Raw genomic sequence first — 23636 nt, forward strand, 5'->3', positions numbered from 1 at the left:
TCCTTTTTCTTTGTGAAAAACCTCTATGCAAGAGGGAGCTGAGTCTGTATTGAGGAAAGGTCACTGTTAACCAGAAAAATGAATGTGCCTTTCCCTGAGAATTCAAAACTCCAAGAACAGGAGCTGAAGTTGTCTCTGCTGTCATGAGAACTACCGGATCAGCTTCGTTGAGTGCTCTGTTTTTTAGAAACAGCAGCCAAGAAATGGCAAGGAATGATTTTGCCTTTCCTAGCAGCCCAAGGACAGCTTAACCTTGCAAGAAACACCTGTGCCTGAGCCAAGTCACTGTCAGGTCCAAAAAGTGAAACAGGCTGTCAAGACTAGGTTGTTTCAGCCACTGTAGAGTTACTGGTTGAGAGACCACAGAGTCCATGATGTTCAGTACTGTGAATCATATCAGGCAAGGGATTATGATCTTTCCAGTATGTGTTTATTTCTGGAAAGATCAGGGTGCAATGATGTGCTGGTTTGGCTTTCATAGGGTTAATTTACTTCACAGTAGCTGTTATGGGGCTGTGTTTTGCATTTGTGCTGGAAACAGTGCTGATAATTCAGGGATGTTTTAGTTACTGCTGAGCAATGCTTACACTGAGTCAAAGCCTTTTCTGCTTCACCCCAGCAGTGAGGAGGAGGCTGGGGGTGCACAAGAAGTTGGGAGGGGACACAGCCAGACAGCTGACCCCAACAGATCTAAGGGATATTCCACACCACATGGCATCATGGTTAGCATACAAAGCTCAGAGAAGAAGAGGGAAGAGGAATGTTTGGAGTCGTGGCATTTGTCTTCCCAAGTCACCATAACACGTAATGAATGGATGGAGCCCTGCATTCCCAGAGATGGCAGAACTCTTGCCTTCCCAAGGGAAGTGGTGAATGCGTTCCCTGGTTTGTCTTGCTTCTACAAGCAGGTGTTGCTTTCCCTATTAAACTGTCTTTACCTCAACCCACAAGTTTTCTCACTTTTATTCTTCTCTTTTCCATTCCTTTTCCCTTCCCACCAAGAGGTGCTGAGTGGCAGATGCCACCTGGAATGAAACCACAAACATTTTCATCACCTTTTGTTTCAATACCATTTTTTGAGCACCCCAGAGGCTCCAACACTTATGAGTAATGGCTGGGTGCCTCACTCACACAGGTGCCTCTGCCAGCTGTGTTACTGACTGAATCTTGACTTTAGCAGAGGTCCAGCAACTAGGTTCCTGATGAGATGTCATAAAATTAAGAACAGGGAAGTAAGTATTTTCAGTGTTACATTTTGCTTAACCAGTTTCCCAGAATTGTGATATTTTTCTGCCAGTGAGATGTAGAGGCTGAACTTTGCTGCTTGTTCCCTTTTCTGTTAATCTGCACTCAGAACCCATCCTTTAAGTCACCATTCTCCTGGTGTGCAATGCTTTCTGAAGGGAAAATTAATTTCCATAAATTTAAACAGTCATTAAACAAAATATTGGTTTACACTGTGAATGTTGTCTTAAAGGCACATTGTTGTGGCTAAGCCTGATGTGTATAAAACTGTCTCCATTCAAATAGTAGCACTACTGAGTATGTAATGGCACTATTGAGTACTTCATAGTAGCACTACTAAATATAGATTCTGCTTAAACCAAACCCACACAGCTGAGGGATTAAAATTCAAGCCACACTCTGATTACATATTTTAATTTAAGTGATAATATCACTCTGCATCAATAGAAGTGAGGCAAATACACTCAAATAGACACAGTGTAATTTAACATATATTTATCTTTTTAATATTTTGAGGAAAAAGGAAGGGGCTGGTGGCATCTAAAGAAGTGAGAGGCGGTGAAATCTCTTACTGTTTTCTCTAACCTGGACTGCAGCCTCTGTGAAGAGAGTTCTGCAGGTTTGGGCAGTGCCTTCAGCAACTGAAAGTAGCAGAGCTCAGGCAACTTTGGATTACATCCACCACAGTGTACACAGCTTCCTAGGAATCAGTGATAGCTGGAAGTGCATCAGAAATATTAAAAAAAATTAAAAGCTAAAAGAAAAACAAGGTAAGCCAAGGAGTGGAAAAAGAAGGGAAACCTACTTGACAATAATTTTCAGAGTATACTGTGAAAATGAACGTTGGACACAGTGTATGGATATGAACTTGAAAAGAGAGACTTTTCACATTTCCCAAAGGGCACACATGTACACTTCTCTCTTAATGGTCTTTTCCCAGATAAAAAAAAAAAAAAAAAAAAAAAAAAGGTGTGTAAACTTATCATTTTAATCTCTTCTTAAGGCAGAAGAATTTTCCCACTTAGAGAGACCTCGGTGGAGAAAGATGAGGACTGGTGGTGAATATCCATGTCTCTTGAAACTTCAGTCATGCATAAATAATTGCTTTCTTTTTTTTCATGCTTGTTAAACACAGTCACACTGTGTGTGATTCCAAGCAATACTTTGTTACTCCTCTCACTTAATTTACTCCAATTAGGTCCCGGCATCCCGAGACACCAAGGATCTGCCTATCAGATGGAGTGTTTCTGCAGCAGAGCAATGCTTGGTGAACATGAGATTAAAAGTTCCCTGGGGTGGAACTGAGGCATCTCTGTTCAGCAAAGCTGTGGCACCTTGTGTTTGCCTGGATGTGACGGGATCAGTGACAGCAAATTCACCACGCTGGTCTCCTGGCAGAGACTGGCGGCACCACTTACCTGATAGCTCGCACTGAAGCAGCAGCCTCACCGTGTCAGGACAAACCTGTGCTGAAAGGCCTGAAGGCTCTGGCTTGGGAAGGCTGAAAGGAAACTCCCCCTGCAGAGCCAGGCTGTGAAGTGGTGCCTTTCTTCTTAAAGGTCACACAAAGGGAGTTAACTGGCATGTTAATTCCCTATTTAAAGTGAAATCCACTTAGAGCCTTTAGCAGCAGCTTAGGGTAGAGGTTCAAGAGAACTCTTCTGACATAAAGAGCAAGCAGGAGAGATCAGTCTAAATCCCAGAATTTCTCTTTCCCTATTTGCTGAGCCTTAGTGAAAGCAACTTTCATGGGTGTATATTAAAAGCAGTGGGCAGATCGCCGTAAATTCATAGGTAATCTCTTCAGGGCTACTGGGATGGGCTCTTCGAGCAGAAATACTTCAATAAATCCTTTCAGGAAACACAGAATCATGAGCTGACAAGACACCAAAAGGCCATCTGTAAAGCAGTTTAAAACTTCCATCCCAAAGTGGGACATAACCTGACCGAATAGGTAGACAAGTCAAGCCTTGTAGCTCCAAAACAGGACAAGAGAATGAAGCCAAATCATTGTTTAAACACCGTGTGAGTATTTCCATATCTGTACAGGCCATCCACAGCCTCTCTTGGACACAGTGGAAGCTTTGTCAGGCTTGTGATGTCACAAACCGATACCACAGCAGCCAAGTACCCTGCTGGATCTGGTCCCCAGCCCCTGGAGGAGGTCACCTCCCAAAAGGAGATCTGGAGTTACATGGACACTACCAACTGCACCAGGAGTTATTCCACAGGTACCACGTGCAGCAAAGGCTGAAAGCTGTCGTCTTGAGTAGGATGGGATCCCTTCAGGAGCAGAAAAAAGGCAAACATCTCCTTCATTTCTCATGACCAAGTAAATACAAAAATGGACAAACGTTTTACTAGAAAAGACACATTGAAATATGCAGTTGAAAAGATGACAGAGCACAAGGTATCTAGACATTCTCTCAGTATGTGCCAAGAAAAACCCCATGGTTGTGGCCCAACAACAAAGAAACAGCAGGTGAGAGGTTCTGAAAGCAAAGTTTAAGCCAGAAGGCTGAAAAAAGCAGTCCTACATAGTAGCATTCTTCAGTGATGCTGCTTTTATACACTCTGTCAGATAAGAGTCTCACTGCATGATTGATTAAACTCTGTGGGGAAAAGGGGATTATATTTATTAGTATCTGGTAACATTTTGAAGCAGATTAAGTTTATATACGATGGATTCCACCTAATCAAAACAGAATCAGTTCTGCTGACATTTAAGATTAAAGACAGTATGAGGCAATTTTAAAATGAAAACCAAGGAAATGATGCCAGATGTGGAAAATAAATTGCTCGGATTGATCTATTTGTGTGGTCTGAAATCACAGAAAGCCTGTGACTTAGAAAAAGGGATAGGATAGAAGGTAAGAAAAATACAGAGAAAAACAATAGCCTGGATAAGCAGAGCATATAAAACTATGCAACCAAATCAAGACAAATGCTTTGTTTTATTTTACTTTATTTGCTAGTATGAATCTAGCCACAGAGTCTATTTTTTAGCCACAGTAAATGATTGCTTCTTGAAGCTATTTGTGAAAGCACTCACAAGAAAAAAAACAGATTTAGTCCTGAAAAATATACAAGACCTAGTACAAGCTGAAACAATGAAAGGCACAAGTACAATAATGTTTTAAGGAAAAACTGGCAAAAATAAGGCTAAGAGGCTGTTAAAGGATGAAATTTTTTCAGTGGACAAAGGAGCTGTTTAAAGTATCATATATAAATTTTAAAACTTAGGCCTTTTGTAAGTCTAACCACGCTGTAAAGGTAGAGTTATTGTAGCCTTAATGTTCTGAAAAACGTAAATGAAGCAAGACGTAGAGAAAAATGAAAACTTAGAATGATCTTTTCCAACTAAATTTTACTGTTTAATAAAACATATTTACTTTCTTTACAAGCCTTGCATAACCTATACTATCACTCAATTGCTTTCTTATCATATAAATCTGCAAAGGAATTTAAATATTCAATTGCTGAACAAGGAATTGAGGTAAATAATCAAAGGCATTAACAGGCCTCAGCATCAGAGAAAAAGAAATACCAAATGAAGGCTTTTGAGGAGTACTCAGAGAACTATCCAGGGAACTACTGACCAGCCAGGCTGGTTTTTGTACAGGGTGATACAAACTATAAGGAAAAATAGAAATTGTAGAGAAAAAATGTTCTGGGGAAGTGTTAGCATTTCTGTATAAGAGAGACTTTTTTATGTCTCATAAAATTGGTAGAGTTCTTGGAAGAACTCCAGAAGCAAACATGCACAGAGTTATCCAATTAATGCCTCATACCTAGATGTCTAAAGAGCTTGAAGTCCCTCAAAAACGCATTTCCAAGAAACTAGGAGATAAAAGGAAGGTTGTCATGTAGATTGAAGTCCTTTAAAGACAGAAAATTAATGAGAAAAAATAATCGTTAGTTTTCACATTGGAGAAACTATTTAAGTGATTTCTCCCAGGAAAATATAATTTTCAATATGGTTATTAATTATCTGGCAGACCAAGTGGTGAGAGATCTCTTACCTGAGAGATCTGAATGACTGAGAAAGGCAACATTTCTTCTGGGGTGCTCCAACCTAACAACGATGGAGAAAACACTAAGCTATTAGGTATAAATGGGATATGAGATTAGAATCATAGAACCAGAGAGTCACAGAATGGTTTGGGTTGGAAGGATCCAAACCACCTGCCATGGGCAAGGACATCTTCTATTAGACCAGGTTGCTGTAAGCCCCATCCAACCTTGAGCCTTCTAATGAATAAGCATCCACAATTTTGCTGAGCTGCCATTTTCTTTGTCTTGTCTCATTGTAAAAATTTCTTCCTTATGTCCAATCCAAATCTACCCTATTTCAGTTTAAAACTGCTGCCCACTGTCCTGTCACTACAGGAATGAATTCTTGCGATTCCAAAGAGGATCAACTGGGCAAGCTTCCGTCCATATTCCTGTACTTACTGTCATTCCATTCACTTTTATAGCTTTCACTTTGATTCAGAATTGTCTCTTTTTCTCTTAAGCTTTGAATTTTGTAAATTTCTTCTCCTGTCTCTGTTTAGCTTTCCTCCTTGATTTGAGGATTTCAATGAGAATACTTCTGATCAAATTTCAGTCCTTTTCACTGCAACTCTTTTTATCTCAATATACTTGGCTGCAGTCACTCAATTTCAAAATTCTCTGGGATTTTTTCAATCATGTTTTACTGGATCATATCTCTCTTCCAGAGAGTTTGTTCCCCTTTCTTCCCTGATTTGGGAACACTGCAGTTACAAAAGCCATGCCAAGGGGAACACAGGACTGCCACAACAACTCCCTCCACACCATTCTGCTTGGCACCAGCCTCAGCCCAAAGCTGCTTTTACTGCTGCACCTAGGGTTATGGTTATGCCAAATATTCTGAGATGAGAAGAGGTGCATTGAACAGGACAGAAACTTGCCAAAATTATTCTGATTAAAATACCTGCATCTGGGACTAAAGGAAAACAAAGAGAGAAGTCAAGGAAATCAAGGGTTGAATCTGCAGTGCACTAAATAAACTCAAAGATGTGTATCAACAATCTATGTAACTTTGAGTTCCACAGAAGGACAAACAGCTTAGGAGATTAAAAAGTACTCATCCCAAACCTTTGCAATGTATGTGCACACTGCAAGTAAGGAGCTGGAAAATTTTGTAAAAGAGGACAGGAAAAGCTGTCCAGTTGTTTCAGATAGCTTTACAACTACTTCTCTAGACAAACAAATCATCCTTCAAGAATGAGGACCAAATGGTTCCCTACCAACAAGCTGGAAAGCACACAACCAACCTACAAAGGTTTTGACCTAAATCTGGTTCATGTTGTACAAATTTGTAGAGGAGCTTGGGTTCACCCACTGAACCTCATGGATGAGGGGTTGTTAGGGTCATGGTTGGAACATATGGAATACTGGCATACACTTGAAAGGACTTCTAAAGGGCAAAAAGAGTCATGAAGTCATTGTGTTACTTATTCCCCATGTACAGAATATGACATGTGGAGTTTCTTTACGTGGAAATTCCATCTCCATAGTGAGAACAAAGGGAGAATGTAGGGAGTGAGGAGAAGAGACCGAGTGGAGTTCTGTGGGAATAAGGTTGTGTGTACAACGTGCTTGTAAACAAGAAACTAGGCAGGGACTGCAGGATGGGTTGTTTTGTTTTCCATTACCCAGCAGAGGTACAGGATTCTCTGAAATCTCCAGCTATTGTTCCTTGAGGTCTTGGAGGGCTTTCCATCACAGGTTTCTTTTTCTAGCAAACCATTCTGTCCCATTTTCCTTCCTTACATAAGGGAAAACCCCCAAGCCTACAGAAATACAGCAACAGACCAGTTCAGCATTGACCTTAATTAGAACTACTGAGGTCACAATAAACTTCCTACCCTAGTCTCATGTAAATTCAAGTAATATGTTTCTGGTTGATGAAGATTATGATAAGGGAATAATAAAGTGATTACTTCAGAGCAAGGAAAAATGCCTGCTGTTAAAACATGGGCACAATCTTTTAAGTTTGAGTATGCAGTAAGGAAAGGGTTGCAATCATCTCATAACTCGTTTTTTGACTATGTAGGAAACATTGGTGACTCATCATGCAGATATACAGGCTGAGGGGCTGAACTACTTAATGAGAAGCCCTACAGAGAGGAGCATGTCATAATTGACTCCTGAGTCCTCATTTTGATGATTCCTCTTCTGTTTATCAGTACCTAGCACTGGGGAAGGGAGCACCAACTTGCCCTTGCACAGTAACTTGGTGGCTCAAGCTAATGATCAGGAAGTTGAAGACCTGGGACTCACGACTGCTTCTAAATCTTGAATCACCAGGCTACAGGATTGTAAAATGCTTTTTACCACCCTCACTGCATCTGGACCTCATGCAGAAGGGAATAGAAAATTCATAGGATCAGCAACACATGAAGTTTATAGAAGTTTTGATTCCAGTAAGAAGTGGATTCCTCTGGCAGAGAAGAGCCATGAATTATGAGCTCTGTTTCCAATGTTCATTACATATTTTATTTAATGATACTGGTGGATATTGAAGAAAGAGTCTCTAGAGCAGAAACCCATTCTGCTCTAAATGAATTGTTATAGCTGGAAAGCAAACCACTGCGCAGCTCCCCTATCCTGACAATGGCATGTTATTCTGCAAATTCCAGGCTCCTTCAGAGGATAATATCATCTCTGTGGGATCATAACAAATGTGCTTTTATCTGTAAATCCTGTCTCCAAAATCAGCTTCTTCAAATGCCCAGCGAAGTGCAGAGGAACAGAAGGAACAGAGAGCTGTCAGAGTACTGATCACATCTTAGAGTACTGATCACAATGCAAATGGGCTTTATCCAAAAGCCACTGAGTCGAATAAAACTTCTCCCACTCATTATTCTTCTTGATTATTAAAGCCCAGAAATTCAAGGCCCAGCAAAGTGATGCATATCTAAGATATGAATTCAGACACAACATTTGCATATGAATTTGAACATCTCCTTTTAGGATATGCTTCGATAGAGCACAATTATACAGCCTGGAAGAAATTAATTGTGCCACTTATAAAAGGCCAAAGAGGAGATTAACAAAAAAAATCCATTGATTACAAAAGGTCTAAATTGCAAATCTCTCAAAGTGTTCATCATTATTCTCTATCAGAGGCTGCAACTGCCTGCCTTCTGCTGTGAAGAGCACCAAGTTCAATTTGCACACCTTTCAGATTTAAAATAGCATTTACAAGGATTAAATTCCCAAAAACCCAAATAATTTCACTGTAATTTCTGAATCAGCACAGTCCCATTAACCCAGCAGGAGGAATCAAGTGGCACAAACACAGAACTTCTTTTTTCAATCAAGTAATACAGCAAAGTCAGGAGAAAAATATCCTACCTCACATACCACATAGCTGAACCTATAGAATTTTTTGAGACCTGAGCAAATGAGCTAATAGTAATTTTATTGTAAACACAATATTTTTAACATATGAAACAAAATGCTTATAGGAAGAAATAATATGTTTATTAATACAGATTTTATATTTGAAAAACAAAACCTTTTTTTTGGAAGTCAAGTCTACGTTCAGGTCTGAAACCAAAGCCTTTTCACTGATTGCAGAGTAGCAGTTCTGAACAAATGCTCTTACCTTGCACCACTTTCTATACAGCAAAGCTGGGAAAATGGTCTCCTCTTTCTCAACTCTCATTATTTAAGAAAAAAAAAAACAAACTAAAAATCAATTACACTTTAGGATGAAGTATATAATGCATAAACAGTCAATGAATGTAAATGAAAAATGTAAATAAAATCATATTACACTTTAGGATTAAGTATATAATGCATAAACAGTCAATAAATGCAAATAAAAATATGAATAAAATCATATAGTAATTAAACACTTAGAAATAGAAGAATCATAGCAGTTACAGGCTTGTGCACCTTCCCAGCATCTCTTACCTGCCATTTTCTGTTATCTGCCCCACTCCCTCTCACTGAACCTTAGGAGCCCTTGGGTTTTCTTTCAGTAATATTTCTTCTTCCAAATGGTTCTCTGCAACTTGCTTTATGTATCCCAGTAATGTTTCCTTGTTATTCTTTGAATCCACTGTGATAGACTGGACATTAACATTAAGAAAGTTTTCTTGGATTTCAACAATCTTTTTCTCATTTTTTCTTTACACTTCTATAAGTGTCTGGTTTTTTCACCTTAGGCAATACCTATTCCCATAGCGGAAAGGCAAGGACACAAAATTTCCTTGGTGACTTTTAGAGCTATTTTATGAGTGCACAGAAATTAAACAAAATTGCTTTTAAGGATAGAACTTTTCTTTCCAAGGTTTTCAAACTTGTCTTCTTCTGATAGCCTTTCAAGCTGTTAAGTCTGCATTTCCTGGCACAAGATTTGCCAAGCAATCTGATATAATTGCAAGATGATTGTGAAGTATTACAGGATCATGAGGAGGATAAACTGGATAAACCAAAAAGTTTGAAAAACACTAAAAAGCAATATTTGTGTAGTTCTTCATGCCAGATCTATGAAGACCACTGAGAATGACATTGAGCTAATTCAAGTTTTTAAACACATTGGACTGAAGCTTGAAAAGGGAACTGATGTTTACTTGCTCCTAGGTTTGAGGGTTCATTTTCACCAGACAGTTGCAATCTCTTTCAGTTACCTGTCTCTTTGGTGTTCATGAATATTTATCCATTTAACAGATTTCTTTGATCCTTAAAGATTGCTGCCAGGAAAAGTAATCATCTGATTTCAGGTTTTTGAAGAGCTGAATGGCCTTAATTTTTTCCCTCTTCCATACATCCTTTTCCTTCCCTATGATGGATTCATCATCACACACAGGCTGCCCAAGTGTTGTCTCGCTTTCAGAAAGTTTCATGACTTGGTGGTCTTCCTGACTATTATCCATCTTCACACTGGATTTTAGGCTGTGGAAGCAATAGTCACCGACCTGGCAAAGGAAAACTGGCTCAGTGCTGTCAGGGTTTAACACCACCAAGTTACCTTCTGACAAAGGCTGCTTTCTAGGAATACCATTTTCCTTCTGTAAGACAGGCAAAGAAATCTTTGTGGGCTTTGAATGTTCATGGAGACCTTCAGGCACAGTAAGATAGTCACCAAAGGTATCCAGGTGCGATTCAGGAGGTGAGGCTGGTGCTTGGCCTGAAACTGGGATCATGACACTGCTTTTCCCCAGAGAAGAGTCATGGCAAGAGTGGTCACTGGGAGGCTGGGGCTCCTGTGAGCCACAAGGTGATTCCTCAGCTGTGCCACGTGGAGGATGGGTGGAGGTGCTGGCTGATGGCAGTACCAGGCTGTCTGTGGTGATGTACTCCAAGGGGCACGGTTGAGGAGATGTGGTAGAGCTGAGAGCCTTTGAAGAGTTCTGCTCCTCTGTTCCCTTGTTGGTGCCTTCCCCAGAGGCTGGTGAGGCCTGTGAGACTTCTTCCTTGTCACTGAGGTGGTGCATCATTTCCTTCTGATTTGGGAGCATGTCCCTTGGAGGAGCTGCTTCTGGCTGCTCTGGCCTCTGTGGAGCCTGGGGAGAGTCTTCCCTTGGGAGAGTCACATACTGAAGGGAAACTGATTTCTTACTGAGTCCCACAGGGTCCATTTCCAGGGTCTGGTGTATATCAGGGTGAGAGGACACCACTGGGCTGTACAAGTAGGGACCATTGAAAGCAAAACAAGGGATTGCTCTGTGGGAAGCAATACTTGCATCAGCACTGTTTCTCCTTGAAATGGGAAAGGAATGACCAGCTCTCTGACTTGAGCAGGCAACTGGGGGATGCTCTGACTCATTTAAAGCATGGTAGGAGTTCTGTAGGTCAGGTGTAACAGGGGAAGCATCTGTCTTCTTAGTCTGCACTTCAAGGCACTCTGCCAAAGTTTTCGCCTGCCTGAATGTAGGAAAGTTAAAAGTTACTCGTGAGAGATATTATTGTTTTAAACAGAAAACATAAACCAATCTTAGCTGAAAACACACATAGCTAGACACAGGCTTGCAAAACATTTCTTACCGATGCAGTTATCCCTGTAGTAAAAAACTGAATCTCTTCAAAAGCAACTTGTATAGGATTTTTAGTGACAGAACATTTGATTATATTCTGCCATGATGCAGTGAGGTCTTAAAGACCATCCACAGTGTCACTACCACATGCTGTTCACTCACCCATCCACAACTTGAAGGAAGCTAGCCTGCTCCATCTTCTCTGAAAAGTTGTATTTGTTGAAGTCCAGCTGGTTGCTTGTTGGCCAACTTCCCAAATGTCCTTTCTGAAAATGAAAAAGCAGACATGACTAAAGGGCAATATCTCACTGGCAGTAGAATTAGGAATTGTACATTCCCCATGGACAAAGAAAACAAATAAGAGAGCCTATAGCATCTGGTAACAGGGATACAACTTCACTAATACAACTCAAAGGTATGTTCTCCTCTCCAGAAGATGGTTTCTTTAAACCCATATTGCCTTACCACTGACCTAACTACAGGTACTCAGTGAGCCAGCTAGGAAAGATGCCCTCCTAAACTTGTTGTTTGTGAACAGAGGACTTAAGGGATTTGGTAGTAGGTGGTTGCCTTGGCCACAGTGATCATGAAATGATTGAGTTAAAAAATTTCAGAAATGGGAAAAAATAAAAAGGAACTGTAGAGTCACTACTCTGGACTTCAAGAGAGCAAACTTCAAGCTTTCCAGGGAGCTACTTGGCAGTGTCCCCTAGGAATCTGCTTTTGAGAGTTGTTGAGTCCACAAGTGCTGGGTAGGTTTTAAGAACCCTCTTTTAAAAGCAAGGAGCAGGAAATTTTAAAGTAATGAAAATTTTTCTACATTGATTTTAAATCACAGTTGTGCTGACAAGCACAGCACAAAGAGGTCTGCTAAACATAAGAGCATTTTTATGTTGAGTAGGACCACAACTTCTCCTAAAAACAAGTTATATATAAATGAAGATATCTGTTAATTGTGGACTAGAAAACAAGAAGAGCTCTTAAGATTATTGGAAGTCCTGAAAAAGAAAGAGAAATAATGAATTTTTCAAGGTACAGGTCTCTCTTACCCCCAGGTAGCCCTGGATCAGGAGACTCTTACTGGGGTTCGGAATTTTTTCCTCCCACATTTTCTTCTTCCTGCAGCAAGAACAGTTTTCAAGATTTGCTTCTCAATTTGCTGCTACCAGAAAAGGCTGCACCACATACACTGTGCTGCTCAGCACAGCAGGGCACAACCCAGGCAGTGCCACAGCCCCACCCAACTCTCTCCCCTGCACAGCCATGCACAGGACTGCCCACCAAGGCCCATCTCCACACAGACCTCTCTCCTGCGGGACAAGAAATGCCTCAGACTTTATGCCACCCACATGGGCTGCTAAGTCTCCCTGTTGCAATGCAAGCCTACCTGAGGAAATACTTATAGCTGCAATAAGCAACTATCAGCAAAGCGATGATGAGAGCTGGGAGCGTCACTGGGAGAATCACAGGTGACAGAACTGAAACAGAGAAAAGAGAAAAAGCTATCCACCTGCACAGTGACTGTTTCCTGCAACAGGTTGTTCACTCTGGCCACTATTCAGGGAATTTGATATGTGGAGAAACAGGATCATAGGGTCTTCAAACTGCTGGAATATCCTCCAAAGTGGGACAGGCCAAACGTGACCTGAAGAGCATACTGACCAAAGGAGTTCACTGTTTCCTTTACCGATTCGCTTCTTAGCTTCTACTGACATCAGAATTAAACATTTTAAGCTAACCTTACTCCACCGTGAACAGCAGGCATGGCTTCAGATATCTTAAGTCTGCCTGACTCTGCACAGTTCTGAGGAAATGGGGTCTCCGAGATTTTCTAAGAGCTCCCCCTGCTAACAGCCACAACAGCACACTAATTTCTTCCTGAATACATGCATCAAATTTTGCCCACAGTATAACCACTACAACCTTCCTCAGGTCAAATCATGCAAGATCATGTTACTTTGGGCAAAAGATTGTGTGATGGCAGGCATTCTGCATCCAAGTCCATAAACAGCAAAAACATGTAAAGATTTTATCTCCAGCAGACTCCACCGTGTGTTTTACACAACCTTACAGTCACTCTGCAAATATAAAAAGCTGATGGCTTATCTTCTGTCTTCTTAAAGTATCAAGCTTTTTAGTCACTGGCAGCAGAATGGACTACTGGAATCAGAAAATAATGATAATCTTTTGAGCAGGATGTCTTTGAGTCATTCTCCACATGGAAAACTTTATGGTTAGTTGTACTCACCTTATGAAGACAAGAAAGAAAGAAGCTTAAAAGGTCATTCACTTCCTACCCTAGCATTGTTGATGCACTGCAAGGATGTAGGCAGGGCTGCTGCCTTGGTAAGTGAGTAGGCCATGGCTGCACCTCACTCCAACCCCAGCTGAGAGAATGTGCTATAATAAAGAGCCATCCCAGCAGTCCACCAAAACCTGACAGAAGTAGCTGCATGGAAAGTACCATTCTCAGTCTTCCAGGTGAACTCCTCACTCCATTCACTCCAAGGTCCCTCATATTCCAGAGGCCTATTCACCCTTGCACGCATTTTCCCCCTATATTCTGTAGATGCTGCCAGCATCTGCAGGGTGAAGATGAAGGGAGGTTCATCGTTGCTGATATTTAACACCTGGAGAGTCTGGGGAGAGGGGAGGAGCACAAATGACAGAGGTGAGAAGAATTGTCTTTCCATTTGACCAGCAAAGAAATATCCATGACTCTTGCACTTTGTTACCTTTTCATATCGGTTGTTTTCCCAGTACTTGACTTGGTATCTCTGTGTTATGAAGCTGTAATTCAAAATGTGTTTTTTCCAGCTTAGTTCATACTCTTGGTTCTCTGTTGCTGTTACTGACACATTTGCAGGCGGCAGCACCTGAACTGAAACACACTGAATGTCTCACAGCACTTACCAACCTACGGGTCCAGTTCTCTCTTTCCACATTGTGAATCATTTCCAGGGACTGAAAACAAGGTTATTTTGTGCAATGTAAAATGGCCCAGCTTTTTAATATTTAACTCTGCATCTTCATTTTCTAGTCAAATACAACAGTATTAAGTAACAGAAAATCCATACCCATGAATACTGAGAGCACTCTCTGTGTACAGAAAAGCAGCAAAGCGATAGTTGAAATATCTGTACTTGTCCATCACATTTCCAGAAATTTTCAATTCTCTTGGAGCTACATCCTGATATTTTCACCCACTGCAGGAGCTGCACTAGTTTTAGAGTTTGAAAAGTCACCCAATACCTTCAGATACATGTGGGCAGAGATGGCCTCACTGGGCAAAGGATCCCTACCTCATCCAATGTTCCAGGAGCCATTGCACAAACCTACAAGAGCTCACTGACTTCTTGAGAAATCACATAGTGACACACTCCTACTCACTACAAACACCTCTCACACAGTCCCCTCTCACCTGGGACGCTCATGAATGTGAATCACAAAGTCAGCAGGATGGCAAATGCTCACTGAGGAGCTCCAAGTCACAACCTGGATTTATGCACAACCGCTTCCATCACCGTCACCTTCCTCAGAATAGCAAGTGCCACTGAGGAACTCCACACCTACACCCCAGAGCTCTGACCTGATACAGTCCCTTTCTTCATCAGTGATTGTTTCGTCCACTTCCCACTCACTTTTCCTCAACACCACTTGTCTCAGCCCCACTTGCTCAGACAGGCATCTCTCCAAGAAACAAGAAGGAGAAGCAAGAAACAACACAGGAACTCACTGTTTTTGTAGGCTTCAATCAACTTGTCCTCTGTCTTGGCCCGGACAGATACATGATACTGGCTCTGGGTGATAGAATTGTTAACAGAGATCTCACAGCTCTGGACAACATATGGGGTGTGGGGCAAAGTCTTCTCATGCACAGGAGCGCACTCCTCTTCTCTGAGGGGAAGAAAGAGGATGAATGGAAATCAGGGGAATGGGACCTGCAGAAGCCCCACGGGAGAGGCACTGCCATGGGCAGAGCACATACTCTGATGCTGGTGTGGCCCTGAAGAACAAGCCAAAGAGGACAGAGGTGGTGATCACTTTCTTCACTTCCCAGCTGCACGTCAGACGATCTCCACCATTGAAGAGGCAGCGAAGGTTCCTGGGCTGAATGCCGCCTTCAGAGAGCACAAGTGCAAGGTTAGCGACAGGAAAGTTCTGGCTTCTCAGTTTCCAACCCCTCATGGCCCCACTCCACCCCATGCTACCTTCAGGGATCTTCCAGGACACCTCCGTGCTCCACGGGCTGTACTGCCCAGAGAAGCTGCTGGCCTGCCCCGGTCTGGCTCGCACACGGGCAGCGTAGCTGCTCCCTGGGACAAGGTCCTCATGGCTGAGACTGCAGTGGGTGGTGTTGGAGAGCAAGAGCGAGGCAGCTTCCTGTTGTTGGGGGAGAGGAAGGGACGGAGGAAATTGGGACATTGGGGAGTGGAGAGGTGGAGGGAAGACAGGGAAAGAGAGAGAGGAGCAGATGACTGCCAGGCTGCATCTCCAACAGTCCCACAAGAGTGATGGTCCATGCACATGCTGCCATGCAGGGTCTCCTCACTGCCACACAAGAGGGGCTCCAGTGTGTGCTGCAGCACAACTCAGGACAGGCGAGGCACCCCCACCGTCAGGCACAATCTCCCCTCTCAACAAGAAGCAAACTCCTGCAGCTTGCAAAGTCCAAACTGTCTTCTGCTCCAGCCACACATGTTCATAGCACTGCTCAGTGCAGAATGATGTGGGAATCTGACCAAGATAATTCCCTTAGAATCTAAAGATCAGGCTGACAGATACAGAGTATAAACATATGCAGATCTAGGGAAATGATAGAGCAAAGGATATGGATTCCTAAAAACTTAAAAGAAAAAAAAAAACCAACACAAAAAAACCACCACCTGTCTCAATGGGGGAGCAGCTTCAAACATATTTTGCTGTTTTCCCCACACGAACCCACAGCCTCTTGTTGGAACATTATTTAATTCAGTTTAAGAGGGATTCAAATCCAACTCAAATCCAAGTACATTGGTTGGAGGTTTCTTTGAGTGGAGAAGAGATCTTTGCATTCCGTTCAGGAAAAATTATATTTCACAGGACAAGTCACTTGCTCACAGAAAGAGAGCCCCTTCCACCTGACCCAAAACAGCACTTGTTATATCTCTTCACAGTCACTGAAGAATGGAAAGACCATTCATTTGCACGACTTTTAGCACAGACTTTCAACTGCCCAAAATGGTGCAGCCCAAAGCAGGACAGCTCAGCTCCTCTGCTCTCACCTCCCAGGACTCCCTCTCCTGCTTGTAAGTGACTTCATAGTCCAGGGCATTGCCCAGGTCTTGGTTTCCATCGGCTGCTTTCCAGGTCAGCAAGAAGTCTCCTGATACCATTGAGCTGACGGAGAGGTTTTGAGGCGGGAGGGGCTGAACTGGAAGGTGAAGGTACAGTGCATGAGAGGAGATAATGAGGAAATTATACACAGAGGGGAAGAAAACATCTAGGTAAGCTTCCCCATTTCCAGAGTATATTATCCCTGACAGACCGAGTACCTCCCGCTTTACTAGCTCCTGAGATGATACTACACCCACCTGCTGTCAGAAACTTGCCACCTTCTCTCCCTACCCAACCCTCTCAATGTGGAATTCTTTGGCAGTTTTCACAATGGAAGTGGAATTCACTTCCAGATGAACAGCAAATACATTCTCAAAAATCCTTAAAATTCATTGGGAAACAAGAATTTGGTATTTAAGGCTTACCATTTTGGAAAAGATCAACATCCAGTTCTGTTTGAAGAACCTTTTCAGGTCTGAAGCCGTAAACATCCTCTACCCCTATTCCAAAGTAGTCTGTAGTCATGTGGCAGACCCAGTGCACATACACGTCTGGAGTTTCATGCAAGTCATTTTCTGTCTGGCGTTTGCAAAACATGTCCTTGTTCTCCCTGTGTACAGAGAAAGTGATCTATAAAGATCTGATCCAAAGACCTGTAGTTAGTACAAAATTAAAACCTAAAACCAATTTCATCCCATACTGTTGTTATAATTCACGAAGGCACTTACATCCTCTTCTCATTGTTCCTATTAGTCCTGGTTTGCATCAGTTAATATAAGAAACATTTTTTACACCAGAATTTTGCCTCTCCATTTCAAAGTCATGCAGCAGAATGTTACAGTACCAGTTAATTGTTGTTACTTTTTAGCCTAGCTCTATGTAATCTCATATTTTCAGATGAGAAATAGTATGATGAAAATTAATGTCATGTAAATACACCTTTTACTCAGAGTTAAAGGCTGTAAAATTTCTGATGATCCTAAGTTGCTTTAAGACTTTCATTTTGCAGTACCAGAAAAACACTTAGAAAAAGATTCTCAAGCAAAATGTGCTTCTGTATCCTTAGTAGTTGTGTTCTGCTAAGGGACTTTAAGTATTCATTAAATATTTCATCCACAATGTTAATCATCCTTTCAGATGGCCTTTCTCCAGGCCAAGAAGCATCATGAAAATTAGAAAAAAATTTTAACTAGGCAGGAGAGGATAATCTTTGTGTGGTTGCAGTAGCCTTAGCTGCTGGAGAGATGTGTTGCTTCTTTATGTACCCTGTGGAATTTTGTTTGTGCTTATGGCTTCATGCCCGGTATATTATCTTGTTCCAGCTCAAATGAGAAATATTAAGTTGTGAATATTTAAGGCCAAATACTCTCTTCCAGGATAGAAAGGAGTCTTCTAGCCAACTATATGTCAGCAAGCATTATTCAGCACTGCTGCTATTTTTAAAAGTTCATTATTAGCATGGAAACCAGGGACATTGCTGAAGTATGGATTGGACACTGCAGTATGTGTGTAGTCTTATGCAAAAGAGTCAGCCCAAAGGGTGTGAAGCCCTGAAGTTTTTTCTATCTACTCACCAGCATTACCTTACTGGTACAGTTTGGGGTTTAGTCAACTATTCTTCCTCTATGAGCTGATCTTGTTTAATTGTTGGCCATTTTGATTTCAGCTGTGTGACTGTCTGTGTTTTAACACCTGCTTGTCTGATTTCTTCACCTCAGTTATATTTCATGATTCACACACTCCATCAGGAAACAATGTTTCAGAGAATGCTCCAAAAGTCCAAGGAACTTTATATCATCTTTTCCCAGAAGTATTCAGCTTCAAGGTCCTGCTCCAAAGTTATTTCACTATTTTCATCTGCTATTAGGTCTATTAAATTTCCTCTTGTTTGCAATAAAATTAAGAGTTCTTCCTTTTTCCTTTTCTTCCTGTATCCCCAGACTCTAAATAATTTTCTTCTCAACTATCCATCTTTGCCTTCCTCTCTCCCTTAACTATTCCTCCGTTTCTGTCCTTTCTTATCCTCACCAATGATCCAGTCTGGTGATTTGTTTGAAAAGGAAACAAATGTAACAGAGAGATAATGTCATAAACACACTAGTATCTCTGGGAGGAAAACTGATGGCACAGATAGAGACCTTACTAGTCCTCTCTATCTCATAAATATACAGTCTACACATATTTCTCAAAAGTTATCAAAACCACACTCTCAATGATGTTCCTAAATGAACAAAATGACAGGGGGAATGTCTCCTCCCTTTAGGATTTACAAACAATGCTCACACTTGTTCTGACATCTCCTTCTCTCCTAATGCTGATTATTAGCAGCCTATATGCCCCATTTTATTTAAGATCTAATGATCCTACAACAAAATAATAGAAAATAATTGTAAAGGTGATAAAAATAACTCCACTGGCATAGTCTATTCATTCCTCTCTTCCTAGATGAGGCCTCAGAAGCAGGTATAACTTTTGCTTAATTCAAAAAGAGAAGTGGTTGTGCTTTCTAAAAACTTGACTGCACGTCCCCAGTTATGGCAAATTTCCCTTTGGACTTTTATCTAGCTCAGCACATGTCAGGTACTTACTTTCCACCATTGTCCCTTTGGTAAAGAATCATGCCAACGAGGTCATGAGCCTCTGAGAGCTCCATCCATGTGCAAGTCACCTGTGATCTGTAGTCATTGTAGCACCTCAAGCTTTTCATTGGGATACTCTCTGGAAAAGGAATTCAGGCAAAAAAGATGCAGTGATTAAAAATATAAACTGTGAGAGATAGCAGGAGGTATAGAATGGGTAAGGCACTGATAACAGTACTCTCTTCTTGACACCAGACAATCACAGACTCATAGAAATGTTTGGGTTGGAAGGCTCCTTAAAGATGATGTTGTTCCAGCCCTCCTGCCATGGGCAAGGACACCTTCCACTGCACCACTGTGCTCAGAGCCCCATTCCATCTGGCCCTGAACATCTCCAGGGATGGGGTGTGACTCCATGAATATATGTGCAGTGCTGTGACCATTCTGCACATCTCCACAATGCAAAGTGTCCAAACCAAGCTACAACTAACAACAGCTAAGTGAAATCTTTGCGCCTGCAAGGCATACAGTTCTAGAAAAGGCTTTCAACTTTCACTTTTCAAACACTGAGTATATCCAGGGATTAGTAGATACCATGGTCAGCAAACATATGGTGATCATTTCCTACTTATGTGTTGCTGTGTGAACTTCCTTGCTACTAACTTCCCAGTAAAGTCTGTAATGCTAGAAAGGTCTGTTTAAAAGAGATGCTCTGGGAATAGTTTTTGCTATGACTCAGAAGAATGTCCAAACTAATTTGTTGGAACTAGATTTATGATCCAGAGATTGCCAGACCTCTCATCAAGGATATTTTTTTTAAGTCCACAACTGTGAAGCTGAAAAATACAGACTGCCTCTGGCACATGCACTATGAAGCAAGCTGCTTTCTTATCCTTGCTTATTTTCTCTGGAGGTAATATCCACTGCACTGTTGGGATATTGCACCTTCAGGTGACAAAGGTGCATACATGAGTGTGCTCTCTCAAATAATATTTCTTGATGAGAGCTATAATCAGCTTGTTTGAGGGGCTTTTTACAAGCAAAACCCCATCAGAACAGAATGTTGCTGTCTTAGGAGGCATAAGAGGGACCTTACTTTGATCTTCTACTGAAAACCAGTACAAAGTAAGTTTTACTGCCTTCCTTGCATAACCAGAAAATGGAGCATCCCACATAGAAAAGGATGTGGAAGTGTGGATGTGGGGCTAAGGCTCAGAATACCAAGAACACAGTCTGACCTACACAGCAACACATTTTCCCTCAGAGAACTCAAAGGAAGATATCCTGTAATTGATGCTGGGCCAGGCAGCACCACTCCTCCAGCTACTGCAGACATGAGGCATCTGCATTGGAAAAGGAAGATGTCCATGGGACACAACTCCTGATATCACTCTTTTCCTGCTGTCTTTAGGATGGCTATAGGCCTAGTCTTGTGGCAGCTGTGGTGTACTTCCCATTCCCAGCTCTGTTAAATCAAATCAGGGGGCAACAGAGCGTGGGAGGAAGAAGGAAAAGGGAAGGAAAAGGGAAGAAAAAGGGAAGGGAAGGGAAGGGAAGGGAAGGGAAGGGAAGGGAAGGGAAGGGAAGGGAAGGGAAGGGAAGGGAAGGGAAGGGAAGGGAAGGGAAGGGAAGGGAAGGGAAGGGAAGGGAAGGGAAGGGAAGGGAAGGGAAGGGAAGGGAAGGGAAGGGAAGGGAAGGGAAGGGAAGGGAAGGGAAGGGAAGGGAAGGGAAGGGAAGGGAAGGGAAGGGAAGGGAAGGGAAGGGAAGGGAAGGGAAGGGAAGGGAAGGGAAGGGAAGGGAAGGGAAGGGAAGGGAAGGGGAAAGGAGAAATAAGTTCTCATTGTGTACGAAAGGAAACACAAGCAATGGATAAGGCAGATGGTCTCTTTATCTGTCAGCTATTCCACAAAAAGAAAATCAGGTCATCTGGATTTTGCTCGTGGTAGCCCCCACCACACTGTCTTGTGTCTGGCCACATGTCTCTACTCCTGTGCACTACCATCTGAATTAGGCAGCCCTTCATTTTCCTATGTTTTCACTAATTATCAGGGTCTATCCACTCCTTCCATTCACTCATTATCCAATCAGCTTTTTCATCTCATCCATTTATACAGTATTTCAACTGTCCATACCACCAACATACAACTGATTTGGCTGCACATGCACCTGCTACGTGCTGCTTTTGCTGAGGATATCTGCTCTCTTACAGCTTAGAGAACAGGAGAAGAAAGCAGAAAAGCAAGCAGAAAAGGAGGAAGAACATTAGCTGAAAGAAGGAGACAGATTTAAAAAGAAAGGCAATAATGGAAGGATAAAAGAGAATATAAATTTGAATCTCACCTTGAATAGCTTGAACATGGAAGACCAAATACAGATGGAGCAGCAGGATGAAAATCTCTTTCATGTCCATATTGTCCTTGGCACACAGGATTGGTCCTAACTCAGAATTTCAGAGTTTTCATTTCCCACTCTTCCCCTGCTTACTGTAGAGCTGTTTGTTTCCGTTTCACATAAAGAGAAGTAAAACTGAATAAGGGAACTTCTTTAAGATCACGTTGAAATGGCATTCAGGAAGAATTTATACCAAGCATTTCTTATAGGACAAAATTCATGTCTTCTTGTTGTGTGCTGTTGCAATGCAAGCAAAGAATGAAATAAATCCCTTCCAAGGAAGTGCAGGGATTCGGTCAACTGAGTAGCAACAAGAAGAAAATCCTAATTTGTGATGAGAACTCATCCTTAAAATTAATTTCATTCTTCTGCTCTTTATGCTTAAAGCCTTTCGACTGAACCACAACAGTGGTTAATTTCCTTAAAAATATGATCTCACAGTTCCTAGGAGCTATAGTGGTTGGATTTCCATATTCATATTCCATATTCCTTCAACTTTTCCCAGTGCCCCGCAAACAAGTTGCAAATTGCAGACAAACTACCAAAAAAAAAATTTTTTTTCCTTGCTGATTGTAGAAACTGAAAGCAGACTGAGCAGTTCCAGGACCATGGAGCACACTGTTCAATACTGGAATTGAAGTCCTGGCTATCTCTCATCACTCTCTCAAAATCATAATACACACACCTACTTAAGTATGCTACAGTTCTGAGACTTTTTCTACTTTAGGGGAGCATGGAAAAACCTCTTTTAAATTCTTATTGACTTTCAGATTCCCAAAAGCCAGTTCCTTGGATGGGAAACAGCTGGCTGAGCCCTTGAATAATCATTCCAGCTAAGGAATCCCTCAGTAACAAATCCTTGTATGAGAGAAGACTCTGCCATTATGCTTCCCCCAGAAAGGAAGCCATTCCCTTACCTGAATCCAGGAGTGTCTGTGAGGCAGATGATTCAACCTGATGGGTGACTCTCCCTGTCCAGCACCACCCCCCAGCACCAGAATCCTCTGATGCAGATATCAGAGAACCCACACTTGTCTAGAACTGGAGACAGAAGTATAAACCAACCACACAATTTTCTTAGCAAGTAAGTCTTCAAAATAACTACTACATCTTTTGTGAACCTCAAATGCCACTTTCAGAGAAGCTGACACCCCCCTTTCAAGGAAAGTCTGTGCAATAGCACAAAATAGGAAGTCTGTACTTCCTATTTTAGCCCCCAAAGCACGCACTTAGATGGGACTGTTAGGTTAACTGGGAAGGGAGGGAAAGGAAGTTTGTCATTGCCAATCTGTGTGTTAGCAATTACCAGATCATGAGACTTACGTATTTTAAGAAAGATACAGGACTGGCTGCAGCAGAAGTAAGAAAGATGAAGAAAGAATTTTCTGTTTTTCACTCCAATGGAGTTTCTTGCTTTGCTCTAGACCAGACAATCTTCTTGGCAGGGATCCCTCTGGACTTTTGTTTGTACTCTGTATTGGGGGAGAGTGAACTACCTTCATTTCTGTAACTCATTATTTTTAGTAATATTTCTACGTTTTACCCACGTCAAAAACACATAATTAATATGTATATTATTATAATATACATATAATATCATTAATAATAAATTACAAGTACATAAAGGAAACAAAAGAAAACTGGTAAGAGTAGTTGATCTGAAGTAGTGGATCTTGGCGACATCCAAGGTAGCCTGGTCTTTTAATCCAACCATAAAACTTAGCCCAGTAGCCTTCAAAATAAACCTTAGGAAAGTTAGGCAGCCATAAGGGAGAGACATGCTCAGGTTTGTGTTCTCAGGGATAAACTAAGGGGCACTCATATCAGTCCCCAGATACAGAATATAACTGGCAGAATCTGACTGTCGTGCACTGCTACTCCTCCTTTAAATCCCCATGCTACTGACCAAAACCACAGGTAGCACAGTTATTCTCTCATCAGAACTGCATCAATAAACAAGCAAAAAAAAAACCCAAAAAATACCCTATCATGTGAATAAGGGAAACATGCAAAGCATGACAAAGAATATGGAGAATATCTGTGTGTGAGAAGGTGTCCATATAAAACCTGCAGACAGTTAGAGGAATGT

At 41.6% G+C, this 23636-nt stretch overlaps 1 protein-coding gene across 3 annotated transcripts; it reads right to left on the minus strand.

The window, feature by feature from the left end:
• Positions 1–2938: 2938 nt before the first annotated feature.
• On the minus strand, positions 2939–22912 carry CSF2RB (colony stimulating factor 2 receptor subunit beta). Of its 3 annotated transcripts, XR_010362428.1 has the most exons (15): positions 22465–22912; positions 21497–21682; positions 19166–19295; positions 17003–17187; positions 16526–16674; positions 15473–15644; positions 15250–15382; positions 14998–15158; positions 13997–14142; positions 13726–13900; positions 12649–12739; positions 12311–12380; positions 11424–11527; positions 9196–11151; positions 2939–8939 (listed from the first exon to the last, which is right to left on the minus strand). XR_010362428.1 is itself a non-coding variant. In XM_064420333.1 (14 exons), the coding sequence occupies exons 2-14, from the start codon at positions 21564–21566 to the stop codon at positions 9948–9950; spliced, it is 2790 nt and encodes a 929-aa protein (XP_064276403.1). In that variant the 5' UTR covers positions 21567–21647; positions 22465–22912; the 3' UTR covers positions 2939–9947. The 3 variants fall into 3 exon arrangements, 2 of the variants coding, with proteins under 2 accessions (XP_064276403.1, XP_064276402.1); XM_064420333.1 differs by having other exon boundaries at positions 2939–11151; positions 21497–21647; XM_064420332.1 differs by having other exon boundaries at positions 2939–11151; positions 21497–21784.
• Between the last annotated feature and the right edge of the window lie 724 nt (positions 22913–23636).

Source organism: Passer domesticus, chromosome 5, assembly GCF_036417665.1.
Source record: "Passer domesticus isolate bPasDom1 chromosome 5, bPasDom1.hap1, whole genome shotgun sequence".
Classification (NCBI taxonomy): Eukaryota; Metazoa; Chordata; class Aves; order Passeriformes; family Passeridae; genus Passer; species Passer domesticus.

What these genes read in the sequence shown, in the direction of transcription:
- CSF2RB (XM_064420333.1), bottom strand. Translation starts at nt 21,566, where the DNA reads ATGGACATGAAAGAGATTTTCATCCTGCTGCTCCATCTGTATTTGGTC. An exon ending in GATTGAAGCCTACAAAAACA is followed by an intron (nt 14,143 to 14,997) that starts GTGAGTTCCTGT and finishes AGTGTGTTTCAG; the next exon opens with TTCAGGTGCTGCCGCCTGCA. An exon ending in TTCCTTCAAGTTGTGGATGG is followed by an intron (nt 11,152 to 11,423) that starts GTGAGTGAACAG and finishes TCCTACATTCAG; the next exon opens with GCAGGCGAAAACTTTGGCAG.